The sequence below is a fragment of the Panthera tigris genome, chromosome A1, assembly GCF_018350195.1.
Source record: "Panthera tigris isolate Pti1 chromosome A1, P.tigris_Pti1_mat1.1, whole genome shotgun sequence".
NCBI classification, from domain to species: Eukaryota; Metazoa; Chordata; class Mammalia; order Carnivora; family Felidae; genus Panthera; species Panthera tigris.
This window is the reverse complement of record NC_056660.1, coordinates 100475989-100488250: the sequence shown is the minus strand read 5'-3', so window position 1 is coordinate 100488250 and position 12262 is coordinate 100475989. Positions and strand designations below refer to the sequence as shown.

At 37.6% G+C, this 12262-nt stretch overlaps 1 protein-coding gene across 1 annotated transcript in view; it reads right to left on the bottom strand.

Moving 5' to 3' along the window:
- Positions 1–12262, bottom strand: part of SNX2 (sorting nexin 2) — a 56051-nt gene that overhangs the window by 33081 nt on the left and 10708 nt on the right. The window contains exon 2 of the mRNA XM_007086874.3: positions 2426–2543. Within this exon, the coding sequence (XP_007086936.2) occupies positions 2426–2543 (118 nt within the window). The remainder of the gene's footprint in view (positions 1–2425; positions 2544–12262) is intronic.

Here is a 12262-nt window from a genome sequence, read left to right as displayed (position 1 = left end):
GGTTAAGCGTCCAACTTTGGCTCAGATCATGATCTCACGGTTTGTGAGTTCGAGCCCCGCGTCAGGCTCTGGGCTGACACCTCAGAGCCTAGAGCCTGCTTTGGATTCTATGTCTCCCTCTCTCTCTCTCTCTCTGCCCCTCCCTTACTCACACACTGTCTCTAAAAAAAATAAACATTTTTAAACATTTAAAAAAACATTTAAAAAATTCTTAACAAAGTGTTTATGTTCTGAGAGAGAGAGAGAGAGATAGAGTGAGTGAGTCAGTCAGTCAGGGAGGGGCAGCGATACAGGGAGACAGGCTCTGTATTGTCAGAGCAGAGGTGGAAACAGGGCTCAAACCCATAACTGTGAGATCAGGATCTGAGCCAAAGTTGAACATTCAACTGACTGAGCCCCCCAGACGCCTCTCTTTTTTTAAAACAAACACTAACACTGACCATCACTGAATCACAATATTTAGTATAGATTGCTAGGTAGAGCAGAGCACAAAAAAGATTTTTCTAATTAAGCTAAGTGGGCAAATATCAACATATACTCCTCATTTGGAAACTGATCAGTTGTGGATACTGGTAAAAAAAAAAAAAAAAAAAAAGGCAAAAAAACCCTCACATAGCTCTGGCGTTAGAACTTTCAGCATATTCTTTACGTATGAGTTTTGAGACTTCAAGGTGAAAGGGACCTTTATAAAACAGATAATCCAAAACTTCCATGTAAAACCCTCTATTGGGGGAATACACACTTTATTTTTTTATTTTTAAAAAATATTTGGGATGTGCCAGTTTTTTTAACCTTTATTAAATGTTTTTTAATGTTTCTTTATTTTTAAGACAGAGAGAGAGACAGCGTGTGAGCAGGGGAGGGGCAGAGAGAGGGAGACATAGAACTCTAAGCAGGTTCCAGGCTCTGAGCTGTCAACACAGAGCCCGACACAGGGCTTGAACTTACAGACCTCAAGATCATGACCTGAGGCAAAGGTGGGAGCTTAACCGACTGAGCCACCCAGGCGCCCTAGGAATACATACTTTAAATTAGTACCCACTTAGAAGAGAAAGGACTCATGTCTTTTATTTTAAAACATAAATGCCATGAAAAAACTTTAAAGGATGCCTGGGAAAAAGTCCATAAAAGAAAACAAAAAGAAATATTATGACTTTGGTTAACTGTCATTTTACTGTAAGTTGTTAGGTAGCTACTAAATAAGTGAATAAATAAATGGGAAATATTATTGGTATTTGGTATGGTATTTTAAATTTTCTGACATGTTAAAATACACGAATTCATCTGTAGTAAAAATTTTTCATAAAACTAATCAAGAAGGAATGTATACGGACCTTTGAGATGGAGAAGTGGTTTTTTTTATGTTTATTATTATTTTTTTTGATAGAGAGAGAGAGAGAACACACATGCACTTGCAAGGAGGGGAGGGTCAAAGAGAGGGAGACATAGAACCCACAGCAGGCTCCAGTTGGCTCAAACTCACAAACCACGAGATCACAGCCTGAGCTGAATGTGTACAGTTAACCAACTGAGCCATCCAGGTGTTCCAAGACGTAAAATTTTATCTTCAAAGACATTGATGTAACAAATACAGAATGGCTCAAATATGCAACTACTGTTAAAGCTGAGGACATGTTGTTAAATTTTAACTCAATGAAAACCAGTTCAGGTAAATCAAGCTGTTAAAGATCTACTACTTTAATTTTTTTGTCATTAATCTTAAACAGATTCTGCCTTTTAATATCCAAGCATTAACTTTTGCCTAAGTTTTAATGTTAAAGCAGGTAACTGTTTTGAAGAGAATCCAATTTTTTAAGATTTTATTTTTAAGTCATTTCTACACCCAACCCCAAGATAAAGAGTCATATGGCTCCAACTGAGCCAGCCAGGTGCCCCAAGAATCCAATTATTTTAAAGGCAGGACCACACCAAATCCTGCCCCTGTATCAAAAATAAATACCACAACCAACAATTTACTCATCCACGAGTGAATCAAAACAGAACTATGGCAAATACTAAAGTATTTTATTGAAACAAACATATTTGAAATAATTTTAAAATCGAGTTTAATTTTACTTGTGTTAACCTCTAAGTAATAAAGACGACAATTACCGCTATTTGTCAAAGTATGAATGCCACAATCATTAGTTTTTTGAGTCAAAACATAAAATTATAATATGTGATTTACTTTCAAATGCTTCAAACAAGAAAGGATCACATATTTGCTTCTCTCAACAGTCTGTATTTTTCACAAAGCGATCCAACTGGAACTAACTGGAAATTTCCCATCTTTCCAAGGTGTTAACAAGAAGAGCTACCACTAATACCTAACACGAAATCTCAGTTTTGCGTTACAAGAGTATCATGTAACAGGATATATGCTACAATTGACTGTTACTAAAAAAATAAAAATATTTATAATTACCTGCAAAAAGATCTTCCCTGTCATCATCTAGGACAACCTCTGCAGGCTTCCGACCATTGGAGTTTGTACTAACATCTTCTGCAGGAAGACTAGCTGGTTCTGGAGATGATGGACTTGACTGTTAAAAAAATAACAATAGATAATGAATTAGCATGTTTAGCTGTTATAATTATGACTATACATTATAGAAATAGAACATTCTCTTGATAAAAAGTGAAGAACAAGAACAGCTATTTATACTACCTCCTCTGAGAGTAAGAATGAACCAAAAACACATTTTTATTCATTTTCCTTAACAAAAACTCATTTAAGATTTTTAAAAAAATCTTTTTTGATCATCCTTTTAGAGATACTAATTTATCATGTTGACTTATAATTAACAAAAAATACTTTACAGTCACATATAATATTATTACATAAGAGCAAAAATCAGATCTTGAAAACATGTTGCATGAATAAAAAGTTCAAAGCATTCCTTTAACGCAAGAGAAAGGTTTAGTATTAGTTGAATTAAGAGTAAAATTATTCTAAAATTCTATGGTTTCAAACGAAAAATAAGCTCTCTTCCCAAACATTTACATCTCAAATGAGCACAGGGACTGTTTTTGAACTTCTTAACCTTAAAGTACAAGGACCACCAAAATAGAATCTAGACTGTGAAGGTTTTAGCTTTATTGTAGCTTTTTCCTAACAGTTAAAACCAATACTCCTTTTTAAAATCATCACATAAAAAGTGTGTATGTCAAAAGTGCACTAGATATTTTCACAAACCGAACACACTTGTGTAACCAGCACAGGATCAAGAAAGAGAACCCCAGAAGCTCTACTCCCATTCTTTACTCTCCACCCCCCAAGCTTCAACCAGCATGGATTAGTTTCCACTGTTGCTGTTCTTCATAAAACTGGAACCATAGAGAATATATTCTTTAGTGTTTTGTTTTCTTTTAATGTTATGTATTCAAGATACTTCCAAAGTAACAGATTACTCATTCTTGCTGCTGCAAAATATTCCATTGTGTAAATATACCTCGATTGATCCATTCTATTACCGATGGGACATGTGGATAATCTTCACTTTCGTACTACCATCAATAATCCTGTATAAACCTCCAGTGTATGTATGTTTTAACAAACACGGGATCGAATTTCTGCTTTGTATGTATGAGTAGAATAGTTAGACCACATGGTAGGTGAATGTCCTGATTTAGAAGATATCATTAAATAATCTTCCAAAGTGGTTACACAATTTACACTCCCACCAGCAACACATGAAAATATCAATTGCTCCACATCCTTTTCAACATTTTGATATATTCCATCATTTTCCATGTTAACTATTATGGCAACATAAAGAGTATCTTATTGTGGTTTGAATTTGCATTTTCCTGAGGAATAATGACATTCAGCAATTTTTCACATGTTAAATGGCCATTTGAATATCCTCTTTTGTGAAGTCTCCAAGTATTTTGCCCATTTTGCTGTTTTTCTTAGTGACTTGTAGTTCTTTTTAAAAAATGTTTATTTTTTTATTTTGAGACAAAGAGCAAGCAGGAGGGATAGAGAGAGAAAGAGAGAGAAAGAGAGAGAAAGAGAGAGAAAGAGAGAGAAAGAGAGAGAGAGAGAGAGAGAGAGAGAGAGAGAGAGAGAGAGAGAGAGATTGGATCCCAAGGAGGCTACACCCTGTCAGCAGAGCCTGATGCGGACCTTGATCCCTTGAAAGAGTGAGATCATGACCTGAGCCAAAATCAAGAGTTGGACACTCAGTCACATGAGCCACTCAGGTGCCCCTCTCATTAGATTTTTAAGTAAACTATCCCCTATGGCATAAGGACATTTCTTTACAGCTTTCAAAATCAGTTTCAATTATTTACTGAATTTAAAGGAGAGGCTCTCTTTTCCCTCAGGAACTCATTCTTACAGCCCCAACCTCTCACATAGGTGGGCCTCCATTTACCTTACCAATTTTACTTGAAGGAATTTAAAAACAACTAAGCTTATACATTTTTCTTGTGGAAGATGTTCCTGGCAATCTCAACCTCATCTCTAGCTAAGTCTGATTAGGTTAATGGCCTGTATGCTCCTACAGAATATCTACTTCTCCTATCATAATTTCTCTTACCACATTATAATTATTAACTGTTTATAGATTATGACTATCTTCTTTTGTTTACTACTTTTTCACTCAATTCCTGGCTGTGCTCAATGACTGTCTGTTAACTGAGTTCTTTTTTGTTGTTGTTGTTGTTGTTAAATGAATTCTAAGAAAACAATTATAAATATGCCTCAGAAGTGGCCACAAGTTTGTCAATGAGATTACCTACAATACTGAACATTTTGAAATAGCTTAAATCACACCTACATAAAAATGTAGCAGAGTAGTTCCAACAACCATTCATGATAAAAACCCACAACAAACTAAAACAACAGGGAACTTATTCACGTTGAGAAAGAACAGCTACTAAAAACATACATCAAAATTTTTTGAAGTAACATCCACACCCATCGTGGGGCTTGAACTCACAATCCCAAGAACAAGAGTCACATGCTCTACTCACTGAGCCAGCCAGGCAGCCCCTACATCAAACTTAATGGTGGGAAACTAAAAGCTTTCCCACAAAGATCAGTATTAAGACAAGGATGTCACCTTTTACCACTGCTTTTCAACACTGTACTTTAAGTCCCTGCTAATGCAATAAAACAAGAAAAGGAAATGAAAGGTATACAAATTGATAAGGAAAAAATAAAATTGTCTTTGTTCACAGATGACATAAACATCTAAATAGGAAATCCAAAAGACAAAACTTTCCAGAACTAATAAGCAATTATAGCAAACTTGCAGCATACAAGGTTAGTACAAAAAATTTAATCACTTTCCTAAATAGCATCAATGAACAAACTGAATTTGACGTTAAGAACAATACTACTGAGGGGTGCCTGGGTGGCTCAGTCGGTTAAGCGTCTTTTGATTTCGGCTCAGGTCATGATCTCACAGTTCTCACGAGTTTAAGCCCCATGTCAGGCTCTGCGCTGATAGTGCAGAGCCCACTTAGGATTCTCTCTCCTCTCTCTGCTCCTATTGGGCTCATATGCTCTCTTTCTCTCTCAAAATAAATAAGTAAAACATAAAAAAAGAAAAGGAAAGAAAGGAAAGGAAAGGAAAGGAAAGGAAAGGAAAGGAAGGGAAGGGAAAGGGAAAGGGAAAGGGAAAGGGAAAGGGAAAGGGAAAGGGAAAGGGAAAGGGAAAGGGAAAGGAAAAGGAAAAGGAAAAGGAAAAGAACAATACTACTAAGCCTGGGTGGCTCAGTTAGTTAAGTGTCTGACTCTTGGTTTCAGCTCAGGTCATGATCTCATGGTATGTGAGATCAAGCCCCACACTGGATTCTGCCCTGACGGTACACAGTCCACTTGGGATTCTCTCTCTTCCCCCTCCTCCACTCACACACATGCTTTCTCTCAAAATAAATATTAAAAAAATAAAATAAAAACAATACTATTTACATTAGCACCCACCCAAAACTTATGTATAAATCTAATAAAATATGTACAAGACCTGTATGAGGAAAACTCCAAAACTATTATGAATGAAATCAAAGAAGAGTTATATAAATGGAGACATTCCATATTCATGAATAGGAACACTAAATAATTTCAAGATGTCAGTTCTTCCCAACTTGACATATAAATCTGATGCAATCCCAGTCAAATTTCCAGCAGGTTACTTTGTGGATTATCAGTAAAATGATACTAAAGCTTATATAGAGAGGCAAAAGACCCAGAATAGCTAAAAAAATACTGAAGAAGAACAAAATTGGAGGACTGAAGCTACCTACCTGACTTTGAGCTTATTGTACTCAACACAATGAGATATTGATGAAAGAAGAGATGAAACAGAAAAGTCCCCAAATAGATCCACATATATACAGCCAACTGATCTTTGACAAAGGAACAAAGGTAATGCAAGAGAGAAAAAAAAAAGTTTCCCCAACATATAGCGTTGGCATAACTAAACATTCATATGTAAAAATATGAACTACACATAGGCCTTACACCCTACACAAAAGTCAACTCAAAATGAGTCATATACCTAATTGTAAAGCACAAAAGTATAAAATTCCTAGAAGGTAACAGGAGAAAATCTAGACGATCTTGGATTTGGCAGTGAGTTTTTAGATACAATAACAAAAGGCATAAGCCTTTAAAGGCATATGCCATTAAAGAAAGAATTGATAAGACAGGCGGCTCAGTTGGTTGAGTGATCTCAACTCAGGCTTTGATCTCAGGGTCCTGAGTTCAAGCCCTGCATTAGGCTCTGCACTGGGTATAAAGCCTATATAAATAAATACATACATAGATAAAATTTACAGAAGAAAGAATGGATAAGACAAACTTCATTAAAGTTAAAACTTCCTTTAGGGCACCTGGGTGGCTCAGTCAGTTAAGCATCTGATACTTCATTTCCACTGAGAGGTTGAGAGGTCACGATCTCACTGTCCCGTGAGATTGAGCCCCCACCCCGTCAGGCTCTGTGCTAACAGCACGAAGCCTGCTTGGGATTCTGTCTCCTCTCCCCTGCTCATGCTCTCTCTCAAAATAAATAAACTTTAAAAAATTAAACTAGGGGCACCTGGGTGGCTCAGTCGGTTAAGCAACCAACTTTGGCTCAGGTCACGACCTCACGGTTCATGAGTTCATGAGGCTCTGTTCAAGTTCATGAGTTCAAGTCAGGCTCTGTGCTGAAAGCTAGGAGCCTGGAGCCTGATTTGGATTCTGTGTCTCCCTCTCTCTCTGTCCTTCCCCTGTTCATGTGCGCCCATGCTCTGTCTCTCTCACTCTCTCTCTCTCCAAAAATAAACACTAAAAAATCTTAAATTAAAACTTCCTTTGCAAGATACTGTCAAGAGGATAAAAAAACAAGCCACAGACTGGGAGAAAAATTTGCAAAAGACATATCTGATAAAGTACTGCTATCCAAAATACACAAAGGAGTACGAAAACTTAACAATAAGACAATGGTCAACCCAATTTAAAAATGGGACAAAACCTTAACAGACACCTTACCAAATAAGCATCTAACAAACAGGCATATGAAAAGATGTCCCAAATCACATATCATCAGGAAAATGCAAATTAAAACAACAATGAGAGACCACTATGCCTCATGCTGGTATATGTAAACACTTACTAGACTGGTCAAAAATCTGTAACTCTGACAACACCAAATACTGGCAATGGTGTGGAGCAACAGGAACTCTCACGCTCACTGCTGGTGGGACTGTAAAATGGTCCAGCCACTTTGGAAGACAGTTTGGCAGTTTCTCACAAAACTAAACATATTATCATACAGTCTAGCAATTGCTTTCTTTAGTATTTATCCAGAGGACCTGGAAACTTATGTCCACAAAAAACACAGCACATGATGTTTAGAGTAGCTTTCATTCATAACTGTCAAAATTTGGAAGCAATCAAGATGTCCTTCAGGAGGTTAAAGGGTTAAGTAAACTGGTGCTTCCTTCCAGTCAATGGAATGTTATTCAGCACTAAAAGGAAATGAGCTATCTAGCCATGAAAAGACACAGAGAAAACTTAAACGCATATTACTAAGTGAAAGAATCCAGTCTAAAAAGATTATATATCCTATCATCCCAACTATGGAATACTCTGGAAAATGCAAAACTATAAAGACAGGAGGTTAGGAGGGGAAGGCAGGATGAAGAGGCAGAGTACACAGGATTTGTGGACTGTTAAACTACACGACACTATTAGGGTGGATACATATCGTGTCATTACACACTTGTCTAAACCCACAACATGTAAAACACCATCAACTATAAACTTTAGGTGATTACCATGCCACAATGCAGACTCCGCTATTCTAACAAACATACCATGCCTCACCACTGTGGTTGGGGATGCAGACAATGAGGGATAATGCATGTGTAGGGGCAGTATATGGGGAACCTCTGTACCTTCCACTCCATTTTGCTGTGAACTTAAAACTGTTTTAGCAAATAAAGTCTATTTAAAAAAATGAAGCACACTGGCACTAAAGATGTTTATAGTATGCCATTATATGAGAAAAGTAGGCACCTATACACGATTCAGCTTCCAGACAATATTCATTAAAACTAAGATATTCTTGTATTGAGCAAGATATGAGCACTAAGGTCCTATATATAACTTGTACACTATACTGGAGCTGTCACTCACTAAAGGCTGAGAGAGGACTTATTTTTGCCCCTGCCTCTCCATGGGATGAACAGGAGTATGGAGACAGCGGCCAGTGAATGAGGACCTGATGGAACTTTGATGATTTCTTTGCCTGGACCACATGTTCTGGGTGATGAGAACTAGTTCTCCAAGATACGCAATTGTAAAGACCTCAATATTTTTCATAAATGTTTATTTTTTTCTCCCTACGTCATCACCTAGTAGCGTGCTGAACATTTCTATAATAAGTTCCAAGGTTGTTGCTAGTATCTCTTCAATTAAAAAGTAGTGTTTAAGATCCCAAGTAACATTAAAGAAGCCCCCTAGACCCCTTTCTCTCCCACTGATTAACACTAAAATCTCTGGATAGAGTACAATGCACAAAGACTTAAAGTAACTAATGGCAGGTAGACTGGGGAAAGAGACAAAAATGTGAGGGTGAATTTTATGGGTTCCCCCCGCTTCTTTTCTCTTTTAACTTTTCCTGAGAATGGCTCCAACTGCAGAACCATACTAGCAGTGTGAACAGCAATGATGCCAAGAAAACTCTTATTTTCTGACTATAACACCAGGGCCCCTGCTATCAAGAGAATGTAGGTGCAAAATTCTTTTCCTTTTCTTCAGATCCCTACCCCGTTGTCTCTCTTGGCCCTGACCTGAGGCCAGACCCAGTTGCTTAAGTGCATTAAAGCAGCAGTGCTGAGAGCACTGGCATCTAAAACCCCCAAGAAAAAAGTTTACTTGTGTAACCAGCTGAACGGGGAAAAGGGGACCCAGAAATCTTCATCAGTATTTTCTCTCTTTTCTTTCACTGCTTTTCTGCAAGGGTGGCCCAAGTTGAGCAAAAGAGTGTGACAATGCAGGCAGCTACAACTCTAATAGATGGCAATGTTTCTGGGAAACAGCCTTGGAAAAAAAAAGGTAATCAGTGTCTTTTCCAAAGACTAGATTCATTTACTGTCTGGTATAATACAATGTCCCCTCTAGAGCAAAGAACAGGCACACTTACTGCCTATTATAAATGATTTGGGTTCTCTAATCTCAAGTTCTTCAGCTGTGACACAGATCAAAGGCAGGTGCAGTATCAACCTCCACCCCGCCCCCACACCCCCCCCACCCCACCCCCCCACACCCCATCACGCCACCCTGTCAAGAGAAAGGCAAGGGAAATTGTCACAAACATGATACTCATGCTGCTTGCTATGCTTGGAGTAAAAGTGCTTAATCAAGGGGGTGGCGCCTGGGTGGCTCAGTCGGATTGAGCCTCCGACTTGCTTCTGACTTTGGCTCAGGTCATGATTTTGCAGTTCACAGGTTCCAGCCAGGAATCAGGCTCTGCTGACAGCTCAGAGCCTGGAACCTGCTTTGGATTCTGTGTCTCCCTCTGTCCCTCCCCTGCTCACACTCTGTACCACTCTCTCTCTCTCTCTCTCAAAAATAAATTTTAAAAACACTAAAAAAAAAAAAAAAAAAAAAAGGTACTTCATCAAGTCTTCTTCCAGCAACCATAAAACAAGTTAATGTGTTAGCTTACAAGGATGATAAAATTTCGGACTTTATACAGTTCTTGACAGGAAAAAAATCAGTAAACATGAAGACAGATCATTAGAAAATAACCAATCTGAATAAAAGACAAGAGAAAAAATGGGGAAAAAAAGAAAGCAGACCCTCAGGGACCTGTGAAACAATATTAAAAAGTCAAACACTTGGGGCGCCTGGGTGGTGCAGTCGGTTAAGCGTCCGACTTCAGCCAGGTCACGATCTCGCGGTCTGTGAGTTCGAGCCCTGCGTCAGGCTCTGGGCTGATGGCTCGGAGCCTGGAGCCTGTTTCCGATTCTGTGTCTCCCTCTCTCTCTGTCCCAAAAATAAATAAAAAACGTTGAAAAAAAAAAATTAAAAAAAAGTCAAACACTCATGTCACTGAAATCCTAAAAAGAAGTGCACAAAAATATTTCAAGAAATGATGGCTGAAAGCTTCACAAATTTGTTCAAAGACATAAATTTACAGATTTGAGAACAAGCTAACTCTAAGAGGACAGCTTCAGAGAAAACCATACCCAGCCACATCATAAAAAGTGGCTGAAAACCAAAGATTAAAAATAAAAAAACTTGAATGGTGCCTGGGTAGCTCAGCTGGTTAGGTTAGGTGTCCAACTCTTGATCTGAGCTCAGGTCTTCATTTCAGGTCATGAGTTCAAGCCCCGCACTGGGCTCTGTGCTGAGTGTAAAGTCTACTTAAAACAAACAAAAAAACACAAAAAAACAACTTGAAACAGCTAAAGAAAAAATTTCCATTTAGGGATACAAAGACTTCATATTTCTCATCAAGAAAACCATGACAGTGGCACAGTGTCTTCACAGCGCTGGCGGGGGGGCGGGGGGGGGAACAGGGGTGCCTGGGTGGCTCAGTCGGTGAAGCGTCCGACTTCAGCTCAGGTCGTGATCTCTGGGTTTGTGAGTTCGAGCCCCGCATTGAGCTCTATGCTGACAGCTCAGAGCGCGGAGCCTACTTCGGATCCTAGGTCTCCCCATCTCTCAGCCCCTCCCATGCTCATGCTCTGCTTCTGTCTCTCAATAATAAATAAACGTTAAAAAAAAATTAAAAAAAAAAAAAAGAATTGTAAACGTAATTCCATATCCAGCAAAAATATTCTTCAGGAACAAAGTTGGAATAAAGATATTGTCAAATGAAAGAAAACTATAGGGATCTACCATCACCAGGCCAGTTCTTAAAAAAGAAATAAATAGATCTAAAAAATGGGGAGGGCCTTAAAGACAATCTTCAGCCAGAAGATACCAGATACGAATAACAAAGATTTGGAACTTCAAGAATACAGTAAGAATTACAGAAGCAGTAACTAACTAGAGAAATATAATAGACCATTTTCCTTCTCTTCAGTTATTTAAAATGTGTATGACTATGAAAGCAAAACTTAAAACATTGGTAAGGTTTTTAATGTATAGAGACATAATACATGTGAAAACTAATATAAAGGGAGGTAAATGGTCATAAGAATCTGCATTTTATTTTTATAAGTATAACATTAACTCTAATTGGACTATAAATCATTAAGTATGTATTTTGTAATCCCTACAGCAACCACCTTCTTTATAAATATATGTAGATACACATATATGTATATATATATTCTATATACATATGTATATAAGTATATTTATATACTTAGAGGAAGGGGAGATAAAGCAAAAAATCCAGTAGATAAATTAAAATTAAATACTTACAAGCATCAAGATAATACAAAAGAAGGGAGAAAGGGAGAAACAGAGGTAGAAACAGAGGGAAAAACAGAAAACAAACAGATCTAATCCAATCACACCAATAATTACATTAAATACACCAATTAGAGGACAGAAGTAGCTAGACTGGATATAAAAATAGCAATACACAACAATATACTCCCTACAAAAAAAAGTAACTTAAAGACAATAGGTAAGTTAACAGTAAAAGAATGGAAAAAATATATCATGCAAACAATCAAAACAGAGACAGAGTGCCACATTAACGTCAGATAAAGTAAACTTTGAATAAGAAGTATTATCAGCAATCGATTCTCAGCCTTTTGGCTAAGATCAAGTGTAGTAGTATCAGCAATAAAGTATTATCAGCAA